Source organism: Scomber japonicus, chromosome 1 (genome assembly GCF_027409825.1).
Source record: "Scomber japonicus isolate fScoJap1 chromosome 1, fScoJap1.pri, whole genome shotgun sequence".
Classification (NCBI taxonomy): Eukaryota; Metazoa; Chordata; class Actinopteri; order Scombriformes; family Scombridae; genus Scomber; species Scomber japonicus.
The window spans coordinates 25,448,517-25,469,799 of NC_070578.1; the positions used below are offsets into that span (position 1 = coordinate 25,448,517).

The following is a 21,283-nucleotide window of genomic DNA, read 5'->3' on the forward strand; positions in this document are numbered from 1 at the left end:
CCTACCAATATTATTTAACTGGAAACACCAATGTTTACCAAGAACCACTGAAGGCACCAAATACCGAGGAACTGCATTTCCAGACTGTGAAACGCTTTAAATATAAAATATAACGTTACCACATTAATTTGGGACAGTGAGGCAGACTCTGGTAAAACATAATATAATATAACATGATAAATTAAAATAACACATCGACAAAAACATGAGCTCTACTGAGTATGCGCAAGTGTTGCGCAGAAGACTCGCACGAAGACAAACAAACCACTTCCTCGAAGTTGATGCTCATATGACCAGAGCACAGCAGTGAGAGTGATGTCTACTCAAACTTTGGCTTTCTTTTGTGTAATAATATGTTTCTCCTGGACAGAGAAGGCGTTCGCTGGTTCATCTCCAAACATAATCATCATGCTCATGGATGACGTGAGTTGTTTTTCTTTTATTAAGCTTCTGTTCATCATCACATCAGCAGAGTACTGCTTTACTAGTGACTTCCAGCTGTGAATGAATGTACGGCTGAATCAAAATCTCTGTTCTCTGTCTTGTGTTCTGATAAGTACTGAAGTGTGCCTGCATTTGTGTTTTTCCCTTTCTGGGTGTACGTGCACCTCTTTAAAACAAAAACTCTCCATTCTTTCCCTGTGCTCCTCAGATGGGTTGGGGGGACTTGGGGGTGTTTGGCCAGCCCTCTAAGGAGACCCCCAACCTGGATGCCATGGCTGCTGAAGGCATGTTGCTTCCAGACTTCTACACTGCAAACCCGCTCTGTTCCCCATGTGAGTCAGCTGGACATGTTGTGAAACTTAACATGAATCAGGCTTTCCTTTCAGAATAGGGTTTGTGACTGTTTGTTTGCTCTTAAAACCCTGCCACCAAACTTAAGAAATGCAAAGCAGAATAGCTGCTTTTTGTTCTTTTTTCATTGAAATATGGAGGTACAGGTTTTCACCTGACAAAAGTGATTTGTAAACATAATTGAGATGAACTGCAGCCATTTTTAGCAGTTACCGTGGACTGGTGTGCAGTAAATGAATACTTTAGCCTTTCCTTTTCTTCAAATCACTTTATCCTTTTACAGCACTTTATGATCATATGATCGATCATATGATCTTACCTTGTTTAATAGTTATCTGTTTTATGTGAGCGTATGTAAGTGTATGTTTGAGCAGAATGAATGGAAACAGTTCTCTCTTATGAGAGAAAGCAAATTTCATTGTATGTGAACATGCTATGACAATAAAGGCATTCATTCATTCATTCATTCATTCATTCAGTTGATTAAGAGGGGGTTTTGGTCTTGGTGGATGCAGCTGATACAGTGCTGTGCAAATGTCTTAGGCCACCACCATCATACAAACAGAAAATACAGGAACTATGTACACAAAATGTGACATTAATTATTAATCATTTGTATTATTAATTAAGGTTCTATTCCATTTATGTATAAGAGAGCCAAGTTCCTGCTATTGCTCAAGTGTAAGGGTAGGTCACACTAAATACTTGCCACTTTAGCCAATAGAAGCTGTTTTCTTTTCTATTTTTTTCATGTTTTTTTGATTCTCTTTCCTGTATATTCTGGTTGTATTCTATTGCAGAGACTGAGAAATAATCACATATGGTCATTATAGCATTGCTAAAACAACAAGTCTAATGGTGGCCTAAGACTTTTGCACAGTACTGTATATCTGCAGACTACTGTATAAGCAAAGTGATGAGAGACTTTGAGGTGTGTCAGCTGAAAAAGATGATGTGGAAATGTCAGATTTATAACTGAATTTGAGAGATTTTCCTGCTATTTACAGATAATGGGGGTTGAAGACACACAGTCCTCTCCCACGAGTCTTAGGACACCATTATATTTGTTGATTTAGCAATACTATATTGACCATATACAATTATTTCTCAGTCTCTTTATTAGAATACAACGAAAAAATACAGGAAATATGTATGCAATACTAAAAAACAGATAAGAAAACAGCTTCTATAGGCTAAAGTATTTTCAGACCTCCCCTCACACTTGAGCAATAACAGGAACCTGGCTCTCTTAAACGCAAATGGATGATGATTGATGTTAAATTTTGTGTACATATTTCCTGTATTTTCTGTTTGTATGATGATGGTGCCCAAAGACTTTTGCACAGTACTGTAACTGAATATAGACAACACAATTGAGATGCATGCCATGCTGTTTTTATATTAACTAGGTTATTAATGTACACCTGTTGAATTTGTTTACAAAAAACTGATCAAAGCACTCTAACAATTTGGCAAATGTATTTGTAATTTCCACTGTGTGTGACATTAGTGCTGAAAAGAAAGCAAGAACATCACACTAAACTCGTTTTATTTGCCAGTACAAAATCACTTTTAACACCAACATATATAAACTCTAATTACTTTTTCTGTCATTTTAACCACAGCCAGAGCTGCACTTCTCACTGGGAGGCTGCCTGTTCGAAATGGTTTCTACACCACTAATGCCCACGCCAGAAATGGTAAACTCATAATATACTCTTACTATGCAATTTAACCAGCTGCAAATCATTTCTTGCAGACTTTCTCATTACTTGGTCTGTAATGCATGTAAGTATGCAATAAAATCATGGAAAGTTATGTACATTAAATGTTGCCATTTGTTATAGCATACACACCACAGGAGATAGTTGGAGGAATCTCCAAGGATGAGATCTTGTTACCGCAGATGCTGAAGAGAAAAGGCTATATCAGCAAGATAGTTGGCAAGTGGTGAGTTCTTATAATTTAGGCGTTGATGTTAATAATGACAACACTCTAAATGAATTATATGACATGGTCGGTTAGTATTACAAATTTGTACATGAACTGATAATATAAAATGAATTTTATGATTTTTATTATTATATAATATTTTTTCATTTTGTAGCCAGTTTACTTTAACTGCTGATTCCTCTCACAGAATACAATGATCAGTAGATTCATGAATGTAGTTTTCCAGCAATTGATTTGAATCATTTGTAGTACTGCATGAACATCATTCTTCCAAGATTTTAAACATGTTTGAGACTCATCCTACAGAGCATCACCTTAAGTTTAGTTTTTATTCTGTAGTATTGCAGCTGAAATGTTTCACAACATTATCAATGAAAACATAATCTTTTCAGTAATTAAAGTCGACATGATGTTGGCTGTGATCGATTATGTGTCTCAACCGAGTCTCGAGTTTCTGCAGGTTAATTTAGACACTGTACTGAACTGAATAGAAACCAATGAATGCCTGAAAATTAAAAAAAATATGGTGTGTGCTGGGAAATGGTCTGCAGTAAATTATGCACAGCATATGTGATTTAGTTAATGGACTAAAACATGCCTACACTTTGGTATGGCTAGTTAGTTTCATTGGTCTTACAGTATGTGAAAGCACTTTATTTCTCACTACAGGCATCTTGGCCACCGACCACAGTACCTTCCTCTGGAGAATGGCTTTGATGAATGGTTCGGTGCCCCAAACTGCCACTTTGGTCCCTACAACAGCAGCATCAGACCCAACATCCCTGTCTACAATAACTCTGAGATGGTTGGCAGGTAGTATCACACATGAGCACACAGATATACATAACAGCTGACACAGAATCACACAAAATCTATAAAAATATCTTTTTTCCCCATGACTCAGTTGAATAGTTTGGCTGGCTGCGTCTGTGGATGAGTCGAGTGTCTCCCCTCCTCTTCCTTCTCTGTACCAGCTGTGCTTGTGTATTCCATTTTCCGCCCATTTGTTTTCCCCAAAACAGCCATATGTGTATTCAGGGTCATTGGAACTGGCAGCCGGGCGTGTTTTTCGCTTAGCCGTGGGTTTAATCAGCGCAGCATACGTGGGCCCTGGACAGACATACACACGCAAATAGACACGCATACAAACAGACACACGCACACCCTCAAGAGACAGCAGGTTGCATTGGCTGTGTGCGAGGACACCTGGAGGAAGTGAAGCATAAGAAAGAGAGATGCCTGTCACTGCTTTTCTGCTCGCTGCGCCACGCTTCAGCAACACCTCATAACAGTTCCCTCTGCTCAACTCTGCTGAGACTTCCCAAATAAGTCTTTCACCAAATTCTCCTCACAGTCTGTGTGAGGGAAATGCCTCTCTGGTCTTAATGATATTTTCTGTGGTAGTTTAGGTCAATTCTGAGGCAGACTGAAAGGACTGACAATACAATCAAGTCTGTGTAAAAGAAATATTTTATGTGGTTGAATGAGCAGAGGAGAAATGGCTTCATGTGACCTCAGCAGGTGTTCATATGGGATGATGCCTAACTAATATTGAAGGTGTAGTTAATAAATCATGTGAACTTTCTTGTTTTCCAGATACTATGAGGAATTTCAGATTGACAGGAAGACTGGAGAGTCCAACCTCACACAGATCTACTTGCAGGTGAATTAAGGTTCTATTCTTATTTAAACTCTCAGAGGGGCAAAGAGTATCACTTCATTTTGTTAAACATTTCCTTTTGTAAAGCAATTAAATCACAGTGCAACAGTGCAATTAAAGCTTGATTTTGGCCTTTGATCATTACTGTGCGTTCTACCAGCAGAAGTGGATTGTTGACTTTTGCGCATACTTGCACTGATTATCTCTGCCGCCTACGTCAGTTCTAAAGGAATCAAAAGCAGCATGCAGAGACACACCGCATGCATGAGAGGTGTAATATGTCATCACAGGAAGAGGATGGGTCTGTCAGGCAGAGCTTTGTAAAGCTCCTATTAGCATGTCTTATGGGACTAGTCTGGTGTCAGTAGCACAGTTAATAATGTGAGAGTGAATGAATGAAAATATCAGATTGGATTTGTTGTTGTTAAAATGTCTTTTGTTACTCAAAGTGACTATGAAGTTTAATCAACACCTTTCTAAAACAGTATAAAAATTAAAACCGCATAACCTTTGTTAATATACAGTTTATTGCAGGTCTACTGCATCAGTTTTAACGAGATGAATCTAGTACAGTAAATTGGCAGCTGAGTGCTTAAAAACAGATTGGGAATCAGTCTGTGGTGAGAACGAGAGAAAGAGGTGATATACCATACGAGCTTGATAGCAGTACTGTGAAAAACACCACAGTAAGTCATTTGACATCTGCACTGACAGTGTTGTAACTGTTTCTCACACCTCCTACATCATACAGGAAGGCCTCAACTTCATACTCCGGCAGACTAAGGCCCAAAAGCCGTTCTTCCTATACTGGGCAGCTGATGCCACTCATGCCCCTGTCTACGCCTCCAAGCACTTCCTAGGAAAGAGCCAGCGAGGCCGGTAAATGAACACCCTACATTACTGACTCTTTTATAGATATACAGTGCTGTCAGGCAGATGCATGGATGCAGGTTACACATGAATATATTTGACAGAGAGAATTTGATGCACTGTGATTGGCTGCAGGTATGGAGATGCAGTGATGGAGCTGGACTACAGCATTGGTCAGATCTTGTCACATCTTCGGACTCTGGGCATCGAAAATAATACCTTTGTCTTCTTCACTTCAGACAATGGAGCTGCTCTTACGTCTGGCCCAAATGAGAGTAAGCACTAAACTCAGACAGGATTTTTTGTTTGTGAGCTAACCTTTTCTGTATTCATATATATATAGGTGTGTGTGGTCATAAATTCATGTGTTTTTATTCTTCTGATTCTTCAGGTGGTAGTAATGGGCCATTCCTTTGCGGAAAGGAGACCACCTATGAAGGGGGCATGAGGGAGCCAGCAATTGCCTGGTGGCCTGGTCACATCAAAGAAGGCACGGTGAGAATACCCTGGTGATTTTACCCAATAAAGCCTCCAAGAAGAGATCATTGACTAAATCCCTACCATCTTCTCTGGAGACCAGGCGTTAAGCTAGAGTTGCCCTGGTAGATTCAGTGCCAGGTTTTTCTTTCTTCTAAGCACCGTCACTTCCTAATGTTCTGCCTATCAACAGGTACCAGAAGCTGAAAATGTTCTCTGTAAAGCTGCAGGCAATGTACAGCACTGTAAATCAGGTTGAGAGTAAATGAATAATTATTTCACTAATCCTCTGTATTGAATGTTTGTCGCTTTTTGTTTCTTTTGTGTATTATTTACCACTTTACATGTGCACACTCTGACCCGCTGGAGTTGCAAGCAGTTAATCTTTGCTATGTTCAACTTCTATCGAGTGATTGAACCATACACAGCGTAGATCAACTGCGTGATTGTAGCCACGAAGCATGTGGGTGCTTTTTCCATTGTTTTGCCAAATATTTTTGGCTGGAATTAATGCCCCAACTATCTCTCATTCCTCCCTCCCCAAATTTAACCCCCCCACCCACACCGTGATCCTCTAAGCTTGTGCGTTCTGCAAATGACTTTTAATTGTATTAGGGGCAGCTGTGACACGGGACTGTGACGCAGAGGGATTTGGTGGAGGAGCGAGCGGAGGCTGCAGTCTGCAGTAAGCCTTGCCCCTGGCTCATCTCACAGGGGTGTGCTGGGGCCTGATAGCACTGCAGAGTAGCGAGGGAGAGGGGGATTGGGAGCGTCTTAAGCGGCTAATCTGTTTGTGTGTTTGCTGAGGTTGGATTGAGCCGTAATGAGGACTTCAGTATCTGAATATGCCAGGCGCTCAGGATAAAGGAACGAAAGGGTGGGGGGGCTGGTGGGGGGGTTGCAGGGAAGGAAGCAAGGAAGAAGTAAAAGAGGTGGCTGGTGTAGCAAAGAGAAAAGGAAGAGGAGTGCTAAAGAAGCTGGCACTGCCACACTGCCAGGAACGTTTGTTGTGTTCACAGGGCTTTGCTGCACCTGTGCCACATTATAATTGTCCACTGTGTCTGTATATGGATGTGCAAGTGTGTAGAGCATGTCTGCGTCATTTTTGTGTGGTCCTACAGTACATGCCTTCATATGTATGCACACATTCTATTCGTATGTAGGATTAATTTTATATGTAACATGAAACTTTGTAAACCAGTGAAAGATAGAAATGTAAATACTATCAATGCAGACTATCACAAAACATCTGTGTGTGTGTTTGGCTGTGAGAATGAGGGTCCATACATTCTCCCTGAAGCTCTCTAGAGTTGTGATGACAAAGCTCCTTTGTTGGCGCAACTGTACGATACAGCTCTGGATTCATCACTTTCTGGATAAAATCCCTTTTTGGGAGGGAGGACAGACCAGGCACAGGGTTATCCCTCTCTCTTATTTTGTGCTTTTGTGAAATCTCTATCCATCTGTACATTGAAAAGTTCATAAGCTCCTGGAGCAAAATGCTAGAGACGACAAACAGCCATGCAAGCCTTTGTTAAAAGAGGCTTTCAGCAGGTTTATTTTACAGAGCATAGATGCATCTTTGCAGCATTAAGATGGAGACACACTTGGGGACAGGGGTAGAAAGACTATTAGACAAAAAGCTCTTTATCTGTGGATGCATCCGAGTGATGAAAGTTAGCAATTGAACTAATTTCATGTTCCTGTAGCTATCAATTCACAATGTTAAAAAACTAGTATTTAAAAGGTGAAAGGAGGTGTACTGGAATGGAAGCAGGTGCACATTCAGCATTCCCCCAGTGCCCAAGGGGGGAGAGGGGCCAGGATGATGAGGTGGGGGGTCGTCTATAGGAACAAAGATGGGGAGGCGGGTGCGCTGTTGGCCCCACAACGTTGTGGAGCGTCACAATCCCTTTTGTTGTGTTTATCAGGCAGCAGACACACGGAGTGGCAGAGAGGGGGATAGAAGCGCTGCCTCCTCAGATAACCAACATCACCACTCACAACACAGAAAGAAATGAGAGACAGAAAGAGAGAGGAAAACAAAAAGTGACATTAATAGAGAGTGATGAGTCAGAGAAAAAAAGGAAAGAACAAAGGGCAAAGAAAAAATGAAGTTCAGTGTGGACTGCAACACAGGGCAAAGCTAATAAAGGAAAGAAATAAAAGATAGCAACTTGTGAGATAAAGCCTCTGTCAGAGCAGTCCAAGTCTGAAAGTTTGGGTTTTTTGGTCATGCAAGTTATTACCAACTAAATATCAGTTTTGCTTCTTCTTATGTCTTTTTGTCCTGTCTACTTTAATGATTTGTGTGTGTGTGTGTATGTGTGTGTGTGTGTGTGTGTCTGCGTGTGGAAAAAAGAAAAATGAAGTGAAGGACTAAATCTGTTAGTGTTTGTGTGTGTATGTGAGAAAGAGTGTCTGGATGTGCAGATAGATCATGGAATGCATTGCAGAGTCCTTTCTGTGGCTAGTTCTGTGGATACAGAAGAAAAGGGAATTCATTTCAGTGCTTAGGAGCTTGTGTGTGTGTGTGTGTGTGTGTGTCTGTGTCTGTGTGTGTCTGTGTCTGTCTGTGTGTGTGTGTGTGTGTGTGTGTGTGTGTGTGTGTGTGTGTGTGTGTGCTGGCTGCCGATAGGAGCACAGCGGCACATGGCGGTGCAGCTGCAGAGGCCTGATAGTGCTATCTGATTGTGAGCGTGCCGTCTCCCTCTAAGGCTCGCTCAGGAGAGAATGGAACGGAAGATCAAGGATGACAGCGAAAAAATGGCATTTTATCTGAAAATAGTTCAAAGTTTATAAATAAAATAAAGCTTTTCACTGGGACTGGGAGAGGGAGATAAAACACCAGCTCGCTCCAGCTCCAGCCGCCTGCTTGCCCGGGCCTTGTCCTCTCCCTACTTCCTCTCCTCTTCTTCTTTGCTCCTCCTTTTTCATTTTTCTCCTCAAAAAAACTCATTTAGAAAGAGATGCATTTTAGAGGTTTTATACACAAACCTGCAAGCAGAGATTAAGGAGAGTGAAGAAATGCACGTCTTTTGCTACATGTGTACAAACATGCATATGTGCAAACATCCTATCATGACTATGCATTGTTACATGTTCACTATCATAAGGAAAATCCAGTGTAAAAGTGCACGCTTGTGGTGTTCCTGGACTGTAGAATAGTCAATCTTTTTTTTTTGTTGACTGAAATCAATTGCCACTGATGGCAGAAAAAAACAGTTAAGGAATGAAGGGCAACAGAGATGAATGTAAGATGTTGATGGGAAAATGGAGCTGCACTTGTCAGCACTTACATTAAATAGTCTATATGAGTGCTTTTAAATCTGTTTACAGTCACATTGTGGGGACTCGTCTCCCTGTTGTAAGAAAGCAAGTCTTCATAACCATTACATTTTGATACAGGTAGTGGTTAGGGTTTGGGTAGGAAATCAGTGCAAGTCAGTGTAATGTTTTGGGTTAAGGTTACATTTCTATGAAGTGAGAATGTTTTGGCCAGTCCTCAATTCTTCAAAGTTTTCAGTGAATCCTTACTCACAGGTCATGTAAAATGGCTTCTAGTACAACAGATAGTGGTTGTATTTGTTTTATTTCTTTGTCCTTTTCCAGGTGAATTTCCAACTAGCCAATGTGATGGACCTATTCACCACCAGTCTGGCTCTGGCTGGCGTTAGCCCTCCTGATGACCGAACCCTGGATGGACTAGACTTGACGCATGTCCTGCTTAACCACTCACAGACACTGGAAAGCAGGTGGGTACTTAATGTACACTAGCTGTTTGGGAGATATTAGTGTTTGGATAGAAACCAGTCGGGTTTGTGGCTTTTACTTTTCAACATGCTTTTTATGGTAATAATCACATCCTGGTGTGGGAGTGCAGTATTAGTTTTGTCCTCCAAGAAGTTAACAAGGCTGGATTCTCATGCTAGCGGTCGGTCAGGTCATGATTATCCACTTTTTGTCCTGACTGAACTTTTAGTGGATTTAAATGAAATTTTTAGTGACTTATTTCTCCGATCCTAATGACTTTTCCTCTAGCACCTAATGAGGTTCACTTGTGGGTTTTAAGTGAAACATCTTGACAACTATTGGATGGATTACCATGATATTGAAAAACATTCATGTCCTTTTTCAGGGTTATATTGTAATAACAGTGATGATTCTCTGACCTTTCGTCTTGTGCTATCAAAAGTATATGTTGTCATCTGCCACATCAGTTCATGATCAAATACTTCCTATCGACATTCCTATCAGCCTCAGCTGCTCTTTGTGTTTGGTGCTAATTAGCAAATATTAGCATACTAACACATGAAACTAAAGATTAAAGTTGCTAAACATCAGTATGTTACCACTGTCATTCTGAGCATATTTGCATGCTAATATTAGTGCCACTGTGCCTACACAGCGTCTCCGAGCTGCTGGCATGGTTGTACACTCTTGTTTCCATTCAATGTAATTCATCTTATTTCATATATTTAAATTTCAATTAAATAAAAAAATCGGGTGATTTCACAGATTTGTAGGGGGTTGCAAAGTCCATGGTCTTTAACTGGATGGTGAAACAATTGCAAGTGTGGGTAGAAAACTGAGAGTGAACTTCAAGTGTATGCATGGAAAGAGAGAATATCTATTTTAAACACAGTGTCCCATTACAAATCCACCTGGGAATAAACACATTTGAGACTTATTTCTCACTCCTCTCATCCTCAATAGACCAATCTTTTATTACCGTGGGAATGAGCTGATGGCTGTGAGGCTTGGACAGTACAAGGCGCACTACTGGACCTGGAGCAACTCATGGGATGAGTTAAAACAGGTAAGACTCCCTTTTAATACACCAACTCTGACCCAACTCTGTTTTCTCTGTTTTTCATTTGTTCTACCCACATCCTTGCTCTTTGTCTCTCCTAATCTTACTCTAACACACAAACACTTTCACTCTTGGTGTTATCTTGAAAATGGCTCATCAGTTGACTGCTGTGTACATCAGAGCGTAATGAATATTAATGAAGAGCCCCCACATCAGCAAACTTACATCATTCATCAACCAGTTGACTTGTTTGTTCTAACTCCAGTGGAGATTTTCTTCCTCTCCATTTACATACCGACATTTCCTGCTGTAGACTTGTTCTTTTGGCACCACGGAGCTAGAAAGAAAGAAAGAAAGACAGGCAGATACCAGCAGTATCTCTCAGCCGTAATTACATCAACTCTGTACAGATTACAAGTATCAGGAGAAATGTGAAATCTCTTGAAATCAGGACAGTTATGGTCCTTCTTTCTGTCCTCTGTCCATACAAATATGTCCTCCTCTCCTCCCTCCATGGCTCTGCCTTTCCTGTGATCCAGTTTGTTTTATGCCCCATCGGTCGCTTAAATTGCTCTCTCCTTCAGGGCCGCTGAATCAATAGCAGCCTCCTTTATCAACTCATGTGAACTGAAGTGGAACTTCACAAATAATGGCTTCTTATTGCCTGTGAGTTGCCTATCGATTGGTGTGTGTGTGTGTGTGTGTGTACATGGGAGAGGGAGAGAGAGAAAGGATGAGAGAAAACATGCACATGCATGTTCGGATCTCGATGAAGATGTGCATGTCTGTGTCCGTGTGTGTGTTTAATGGAGCAGCTGTTGAGTTTCTACAAGGGAAAGTTAAATTTAGTATGGTTCAATCCTGGTTCAGTCCTTAAACTGTTCATATGTAACTCACAATGCATTTCATAAACCTACAAAATGTAAACAAACTACTTATACACTCATTTTTAGCTGTTTTACACAGACAGACTTTGAATCAAATGTTTTGTAAATCAGCTTAAGACAGAAAAAAAGTTTGAAGCTCCATGTTCTGGCGTTCTGACAAAATATTTGTTTTTCTTGGCTCATGGTGAAAAATAAACAGGGGATGATTTGTGTCTGTGAAGTTGAACTAAATTACAGGTTAATAGCTGGGAGGAGTAACGCTCTGTCCTGGCTGTGTGCATGCAGCTCAGCCATGAGGAAAATGAGAAATTTCACAGGTTTAAATGGCTCTCATCAAACTCTCTTGAGGGAGTGTAGTCATGTTAATATTGCAAATATATAGTTTTCCATGAGTGCAGCTCCTTTGTATCTAGATTACTGAGTAACCTATGCAACAGTCAGAGCTATAAGACAGCTGCAGTGGCTTTTTTACCTTGTTTGTCAGACACTGCAATAAAACTACTTTACCCTTGAGCTTAATTGCAACTCATGACATTAGCACAGCTGTATTTTTTAAACAGCTAGTATGTCAAATATACTTGACATATCATTGAAATATAGAACATGTTTTGATATTGTTATAAAAATTCAGCCATAACCAAATGAAGTGATTATTCTAATTTTTAATTTATCTTCAAAATAGTAACCAAATATTGCTTTTTCCAAAATCCATCCTGCCACCCCTGGATGCGCCTGCACCTCATCATGTGAGAGTGACTGCTCTGCTCCAGTTTGAAAGCAGCCTAGTTGTATCCATAGCATTAATGTCAGGGGATATACGGAGCTCTTGCTGTTATGTCTTGCGTACAAGAGGTCGAGTCAGAGAAATATACACAGCAGGTATTTCTTGTGGCTCCTCCGGGATGCGCCTTTTTCCCCTTTCTTTTCTGCATTTCTAAGCTGTTGGCTTCAAAAAGACAGGACGCGTCTGGATCAGAGGAGTCTCTACAGGGCAGGGGGTATCTACCCCTCTCACTCGCTCTCTTTCTCGTCTATATGTATTTTGAGGTGCTCTGTTGAGTGATCTCAGAGGGGGGGGCAGCAACAGTGCCTTACAGATGAATGCTTTCTCAATATTAGTTGTGCTCATCAGAAAGTGTGTGTGCGTGTGCGTGCGTGCTTATGTGCGTGCATGTGTGTTGAAGGAGGAGGCAAATCTCCGGGGGGTTCTGGAGGAGTGAGTGTGACTCAATCAGATTGCGATCACTGCCAGGCTCATGAGAATGGAGTCAGGGAGCAGGAGCGAAGGCATGGAGGGATGAAGGGGAGGCAGCACGGGCGAAGAAAAGTCCTCTATTTTTGCAAGTGACTTGAACCCCTTCACGATGCATCAACAGTAGCTGCATAAATAATAGATTGGAAGACAATATGAATTTATGCATCAAGATTCACAGCTCAGGGTTAGGGTTAGGGTGCCAGGTGAACACATTAGAAACACATCATGCCAAAAAACAACAAGTTAAAGAAAAGTTATCACAGATAGCATATCAATATGGAGAATTACTGAGAAAATTGAATGTAAGCATCTGATTTTTTATTTTTCATTCCTAGGTTTTACATAAAAGGCTGTGTTGCATAAAGGCTAAAACCAAATATCCTTGTTTTTGACTTGTGGGACTTGTACTCCACCATTGTGGTAATGTTGCTCTAAGGTTGACCTTCATATTTAATTTATGAGAGCTTTGTGGCGAAACACAGTTGTTCTGCTCTGTCCTGAGGTCACTCACAGACTCCTTCAGGCACAGAACACAGGTGAAGTAAAATTTCCATAGGGCTCAGGCTGAGTGGTGAACTGTTCATCTTGGATTTACAACAGATGCTGCAGAAGACATTTAAACTGACATCAGATAATTTAGAGACATGAGGAAAAGGAAAATCTCTCTGATCTCATCCATTTCTTCATTTTTTCAGTGAATTCATAGGTGTTGCTTTCAAATGTATAATTCTTATACATATAACTAGATCCCCTAACTGACTGCTGGATGAGCAGTGTGCTTAAATAACATTTAAGTTTCAGCCCTGAACATTCCTGCCACTGCTTGTTTATAAATGATGTGATAGTAATCTTGGGATTTGCTGTTGTATGTTATCACCTACAGTATGAGTGACAAAAACAAAGAAAACATTGCCAATCTTTATATTTTTTTTGCAGGGTATCAACTTCTGTCCAGGTCAAGAAGTCCCAGGTGTGACTACTCACGATCAGAAGGAGCACACACTGCAGCCACTCATTTTCCACCTGGGGCGGGATCCTGGGGAAAAGTTCCCTATCAGGTTAGTTGCCTGAAGAATTTGAGTCTGCCGATATCCAGGTGGGAGGGGAACAGAAGAGAGGACCAGAACAGAAATGAGAAAAAAAGGAGAGGCAAGTCAGCCAGAAACAAGAGTAGAGATGAAATGAAGAATAGAAAGGGATGAGAATAGGAAGGCAGTTTGCCTGTTGGTAGCACAAAATGGAGATGAGATCAATTCTGATTCAGTGGCATAAAAAAAAGAAGACGCAGGATTGATCTGCTCAGCCAGAGCGCACCTGATTACACCCTTCTCTTTGTGATTGCAAACAGCTCCTTAAAGATCACTATCTGGCCCTCAACCCTCCGGCGCACCGCTGCGGGTTAAAATTGCAAGATAAATTGTTCAGGTCTAAATTGAGAGCGAGTGCTGTTTAATGGAGTTTTGTGTGTCGCTGCCTCAGCTCAGAGGAGAGTTAAGAATTGCAGAGAGGAGAGAGTGACGCCAGCGGACACAAACAGCTGAGGCTGAACTATGACTATGGCTAAATAAGAGTGCAAAGATGGATGAGCGTCGTCTTTTCCTCTGTGATGTCAACGTAGCATTGTGATCTTTTAGAAAAAACACTATCATGTTAAGATAATCTCAAAAACACTTTGATGTGTGAATATTTCTTTGTGTGTGTATGTGTGCAGTGTCCAGTCTGGATCCCTCTTACCATATAACCATTCAGATTGACCTTACTTTTCTGCCTTCTGCAGCTTTACTTTCTATATATTTTTATTTTTGGCCTCACCTCCTCTTGCCTCTTGCTCAAACTCCTTTCAGTTTTGAAGTGAGATTGGATGATAAAACATTAATGTTGTTTTTCATTTGCCCGCCTTTTAGCCTGGCTGTTCACTTGGAAGAATAAAAAAAAAAGAATAAAAAAAAAAAGCAAAAACCAATCAATATTCAGCCATGTGCTGAGTGCTAGATGTGTTCTCTCTCTCTCTCTCTCTCTCTCTCTCACACACACACACACACACACACACACACACACACACACAAATAAACAGGGTACACTCAATTTTCATGTCTGCAGGGAGGGGTCATTGAGGTTGTCTACAAGGTCACTCCCCCCTCACACACCCAGCTGCATGGCCTCTTCAGTGTTCACTCTTCTTTCTATTCAATCTATTCCAAACCTTTGTCTTACTTTTTTCATTGCTACTTTACTACTCTCTCTCGTTCTCTCGTTCTCTTGTTCTCTCTTTCTCTTTCTTTTTCTCTTTTTCTTTCTCTTTCTCTTTCTCTTTCTTTCCCTTTCTCTTTCCCTTTCTCATTCTCTTTCTCTTTCTCTTTCTCTCTCTCCCCACCTACTGCTGTGCATTTCCGTTTACTTCTCAGCTGCTGTCCCTCTGCATCCACTGGGACCATTCTCCTCCATCCTTGTTAAGTGTGTGTGTGTGTGTGTGTGTGTGTGTGTGTGTGTGTGTGTGTGTATGTGTGTGTGTGCATTTGTCCGTGTGCTCCTCGGTCCCGCAGCTGGACTGGCTGCCTGGCGATCATTAATCTCTGTCTTCACCTAAAGAGCCACTTAAGATGATGTAGGGCCTGTCTGCACACATACCTTCACTACTGTCACAGGCTGTGATATACCAAGGAGCACACACACATGCAAAATCCCCAGTCAAAAACATGCACAGTGTTATGCAATCCAGGACAGAGATTTTGGGAACTAACATACCGTGTTTTTTTTTTGGTTTATAAGTGACAAACCTAGCTACGATTGTTTCAGACACATTTGACAACAGTGCCCGTGTTGGTGGTCCGTCTGTCTAGGATGAGGCACATACCTGGCCAGGTCTGCAACTACCTGACTTATTGAGTTTGGATACCCCACTGGATTTGTTCAAAGCCTTTTCCTGCCTTCCTTTCCACCCCCATGTCTCCCAGACCTAAGGCCCTGAGGTTAACACATCCTACTTTCTCACCACCGACCTCAGCTCACGTCCCCAGAGCCCCCATCTAGAGCGTAGTCCCAGCCCTGACACTGCAGGCAGCCTTGCTCAGTCTGGTCTCATCTGCTGCCTGCCACCAAGCTCTTGTGTCCCCAATCAATAGTCCTCACTGAAGTGCTCAATTTCCACTGGGGTGGAGAAGCTGGTGGAGGGAGGGAGGGGTAGGCAGGACAGATGTATTTGATTGTCTCCTCAATTCCCCCACCTTCTGCCAATGTGTGCTTGTTTGTGTGTGCGCATGTGTGTGTGGGTGGGTGTGTGTTCCAGCAATAGTATTATGAATCAGTAATCAGAGTGGTGACACACCTGAGCAATGCCCCCATCCCCCTTGGGTGCCATACATTATAAATCAAAAGACTCAATTTGCATACAGCCTGCTTATTATTCCAGATTTCGCCTCTACAACAGTAAGCTAAGGGTTATAATCATGATAATGAGCCGTGCTGACGGTGGGCTTTTCATTATTTGTTTGCAGAGGGGGCATAAACAAATGATATTATTAGTTTTTGATTTAGAGATCTGCACTATGAGATTTTCAGCACGTAGACAAAACAGCAGAAACTTTTTGTCTTGTGCAAGTTTCTCAGTACATGGCACACTTTGCTTGCAGACTCATACGGTGAAATTGAATACTTATAGCACCCTGATAAATCTCCCCTTACATTTACTTGTATTAAGTTGCTTCATCACTTATCACAAAATGAATCACAACAATCAGCAGCGGGCACAGATAGGAGGAGAATGAAATATCCCTCTTGCTGATCGGGATCAGGAGAAATAGAATTTGTGATTTTAGATAGCTGAAGCAATTTAATCTGAATGTCTGCTTTTTAACCGAGGGGAGTAATCTGTTTTTTTCCCCCCTCCCTATCAGCTAGGGTCACAGTATGTAGATAGTTAGCTTATGACAAATGTGGCACACAAGGAGAGAGACTAATTGCAGCCAGTGCACTACCAGTCGAGTAATTGTAGAGGAAAGTAAAGACTGAAAATATCAAGGAAAGGAGCAGGTGCTGGCTGATGGAGGAAGCCTTGCTGCCCTGTGGGAGCTCTAAGAGGGAGGGTAGGTGTGAGCTGGACAGGGCCCGGGGTTATTACTCTAATTGACACTTCACCTCACACACATGCACATGTTCCCCAGGGGCCAATCAGAGGGCTGGGCTTGCAGCGAGGGGAGGACGGGAGGCTGGCACAGGTGCTGCCGGCGAGTGTATCAGGGGTGTAATTGCACTGCTGATATTTGTCTATCTGTGTGTCACGCCACCAGACGCCCACTCCCCCAACACTCACAGCCCATTACCTACAGGTCCTATTGAGAGCAGCGTTCCTTTGAAAGCCTTCAGGGCCCCTGTGTTTTACACACTGAATATAATAATGCACAGAGGTGCTCGGGCCCACTGGTGTCCAACAGCAGTAATTGAGAGACAGGGGATGGGATAGAGGTTACATAGTTCACCCTGCTGAGTGAGCTTTCCCAAAGGGTGCCAGAGTGGACGGCCAATGTGTGTGTGTGTGTGTGTGTGTGTGTGTGTGTGTGTGTGTGTGTGTGTCCACTCTGATATAATGAGTTAAGCTTGGAGGGACACAGCAGTTTTTACAGCGTATATGAAGGCAACATATTCACAAAAAAGGCACAAATTATGGGATTATGTTAATTGTGTGCATGTTCATATGTGTGTTTGAGTGTTACCCTTTAGAATTTATATTTTTTAAAAACAGTTACAGAAAAAAAATTGCCTTGACTGTATGCATTAACATGGGTCTTAGGTTGTTGTGTGAATGTGTATATGTACGTATGGCTGATGGATGCATTCAAAAGTCATTAAGTATTTACATTATTGTTGTTGTTTCAGTCACTCACTTATTTATTGACCGCTTTAAATTCTGATTGTTTTTTTCTCAGCTGGTATTTCAAGTGGTACAGCCTTATTTATTTGTAGACCTTTAACTGAAAAAGACCATTGGAGCTGAAAACATTAAATCAATGAAGTCATTAGTCAATCAACAGAAGAATAATACGCAACAATTGTGATAATGGATTAATTGTTTCAGTCATTTTTCAATCAAAAATGCCAAACATTTTCTGGTTTCAGCTTCTCAGATGTGAGGACTTTCTGTCTTTTCTGTCTCAATCATAAAATTGAATATCCTTGGATTGGACTATCAAGACATCTGAGTACATCATGTTAGCCTCTGTTTTTTTTTCACAATTTTTGACATTTCATTTCACAGAGTGAATGAATATTTGATTAATCACTAACCTAATCAGCAGATAATGAAACTTCACTAATTATGAGTTTCAATCCACCTGACCTTGTGTTTTTGTGTATTTGCAGTGTTTTGACGAAGGAGTACCGTGATGTTCTGCGCAGGATCTCGCCAGTTGTGGAGCTGCACAAAAAGACTCTGCTGCCTGGCATCCCCCAGCTCAACATGTGTGATATAGCTGTGATGGTGAGATTTGCATGATATAGATGAATATATCTTTTACCTCCTTGATTCTCCCTATTGATATTTGTTTAAATTCGCTGTGATAGTTGTCTTTTTGTGTAGCAGCTTACTCTTTTCCCACAACATCCAGAGGCATTTGACCAAAAGCCAGATTCAGTTTTCACACAAGATACTGTATGTTCCTATTTGCTCAGCAGCCATCATAACCAAACATGGAAAAGTTCAATAACGCTTTGCACTTTATCTCCCTGTTATTTCCTTTACACCAGCACAGACTGATAGATAGATAGATAAAGGAATATATATATGGGAAATTGAAAAAAATATATATTTTATTTATTTAAGTTTTTCTCCAGTTGTATCTGCTCTCAGTTTAAGAGCCTTCAGCTTATTTACTACAATGATTTACTTACACCAAAAAGCATGAAACATCAACCCAATCTGAACATTTTTTATTTGACAGTATGCGTGTGTGTATTATGCTTTTGTAACAAAATTGGCTATTGGGGAATATTAAAAGCAGCTGGATGGAGTCGAGGCATTGTCTCCTGAAGCACCACAGACAGTAAACTACTCCACTGTGGACTCATCTGTGTCATAGCACTACCCCCTTGTGGTGAAAGAAATAAACACAATTTCTATATAATCACATTTGTGAGCTGTCCTGTAATTTAATGCCCAGTGTCAGGCTAATGTGACCTCTCTCTTGACCTTTTTGGTTTTATCTAAAAAAGGCTTTCTCAATTAACATCTTTATTCACATTTAGAAGGGAAAAATGCAGTTTCATCAATACTTCCCATTGAGTTCATGATACAAGTAACTAAATTGATTTCTATTCTAAAGCTTGACAGCACATGCATATTTGAGAATAAAATCCCATTCATGTGCCCCTAAATTGCTGTTACAATATAGTAAACCTTTTTCTTGTGATGAATCTAAAACCCAATGCTCCAACGTGTATTTAATGGTAGGATACATATTATTGCCAAGAGGAAAAGACTTGGAGAAGGACCAGATACAAATGACACAGGCCAGAAAACAATACCACCTAATAGCCCAAAAAACCCAGGCTAGGACACAAATGATCTTACACTTTCCCAACACTGTCAAACAGTTAGATTCTTATAGGAACATACATTTTTTAACCTTTATTTATTCAGAGAAGTTTCACTGAGAGGAAACTTTTGTGGGAACACCCTGATCACTTTCCCACAGTTATACACATTCACACCCGGAAGCTGCCCAGTAAAACCATAGTCTGATCTGACACCACTGAGCAGCTCCACTGGAGTAGTTAGGGATAAGGGCCTCAAGGGCACTCCAGTAGTAGTAATGAAGGAACTGCTTTTTCGCTTTTTTCACTTCCACTCATAAGCTCAACTCTCTAACCCTTTAGGTCCCCATTGCCCCCCAAAAAATAATAGATCTTAATGTTAATAAAAAATACAGCCCCCTTCTACTGAATAATATATTTATTTTTTCTTCAACTGGACTTGTGAACTTCCCTGTGCAGTATGATGAATGTGCAAAGTTTGACACTTGAAGGCTGTTTCCGCATTCATGCTGAATGTTTCTCTGTGCTTGCCTAAAATACATGATTTGTGGAGTCAGTAGTGTTCCAGTATGTGAGTGTGATGTGAAAACTTAAAGCCCAGTGCATATACACTAATGATTACCATGTTAGAGAAGGGGACATCTCCAGCAGTTAAACTTAAAATGATTTGCATATTCATGGGTTCTGGATTTTTCAATGAAGGAGGAGTAGTTGGTCTAATAAAAGGATTTTTAAGGAGGTATTAACCCTGTATACAACAAGGAGAGATGCATTGCACCAGTTGCAAGTTGCTACCAAATTATCAATAAACACATTATCACATCCTTAAAACAATTTGCCCCCACCAACTATTATAGATATGCCCCCCCCCCCCAACACACACACAGCATCCAATGTTTTGTGTGACATGAAAATGTTTTAAACTCTGCACATGTAATGGAAACCTATATAGTTAAAGCAGAATGCTTTATACATCATCAAACGTCTTTTAATATGTGCTTACTGTGGTTACTGCTCTCTGTTACAGAATTGGGCCCCTGCAGGCTGCGAGAAGTTAGGAAAGTGTCTCAAAGTGCCAAAATCTGCTCCCTGGAAGTGTGACTGGCCTCACTAAGAGCAAAACTGCTGAGCCAGACATGAAGATGAGGAAGCAAAACCTAAAGATGTGCCTTGCAACAGACCTACAAATGCCTTATTTAAAAGAAAATGTTTTAAATTATGTGTAAAATGATTTATGTACAATGTTGAAGAGATTGCTGTGGAATACAATCAAGGGAATTACAGTATGTTTGTATGCTAAAATTACACTGATTGCACTACATTGCAAATTTTAAATTCTACTTTGTTATAAACTGTGATTTTGATGAGCTGTGATCTGGAAACACACACTGCATCAAGTTATAGTTAGTGGTTTAAGTCATGAAACATTTAAGTGATGTTGAGCAGGCAATGAAATGTTTACTTTTCATCAGACGGTATATATTATACAGATTGATTTTTGGATTCACTCTGATTAATTGGATAAATTCTGTATCTATATTTTTACGTATAGTGTTGCAGTTACACTGCAATAAATCATTTTCAATAAAAGGGATTTCTATTATGTTGTGTCAAGACTGTTTTGGTACTGTAGTAAGAAAGGTACTGTACAAACAGACCTGCATGCAATATGTGTTCTCTCTGTCACACACACACACACATGCACACACACACACATATTAAATATTGTTATGAGAAAATCTATTACAGTTCTGCTCATGTAGCTTAAAATACCTGACATAGTTTCACTATGAATTCAAAGGTGCATTTTAAAACTTTCAATAATTTAAAGTTCAACATAACACAGTGACATTTGCTGCAGCTGATGTATTTGAAATTATGCAATAGAGTCAATTTTTTTAAAGTGACAGATTACCAGCATTCAACATCATTTTTCAGCTCTGTGTTTTTTTTTTTTTGTTTTTTTTAAAAAAGTCGGAGCACATGCTTAGATATGCTGTTTTCCTTTTTCAGTTGCGTAGATGTTGAAAGTAGCTGCTGGTGTAACA

At 40.6% G+C, this 21,283-nt stretch overlaps 1 protein-coding gene across 1 annotated transcript; it reads left to right on the forward strand.

The window, feature by feature from the left end:
- Nucleotides 1-63: 63 nt before the first annotated feature.
- On the forward strand, nucleotides 64-20,769 carry galns (galactosamine (N-acetyl)-6-sulfatase). Its single transcript, XM_053317521.1, has 14 exons — nucleotides 64-423; nucleotides 653-776; nucleotides 2,421-2,495; nucleotides 2,643-2,745; nucleotides 3,418-3,561; nucleotides 4,345-4,411; nucleotides 5,160-5,287; nucleotides 5,414-5,553; nucleotides 5,670-5,773; nucleotides 9,368-9,510; nucleotides 10,472-10,574; nucleotides 13,647-13,768; nucleotides 18,066-18,183; nucleotides 20,263-20,769. Exons 1-14 carry the CDS (start codon nucleotides 316-318, stop codon nucleotides 20,347-20,349), a joined length of 1,566 nt encoding a protein of 521 aa, XP_053173496.1. The 5' UTR covers nucleotides 64-315; the 3' UTR covers nucleotides 20,350-20,769.
- The last annotated feature ends 514 nt before the right edge of the window (nucleotides 20,770-21,283 follow it).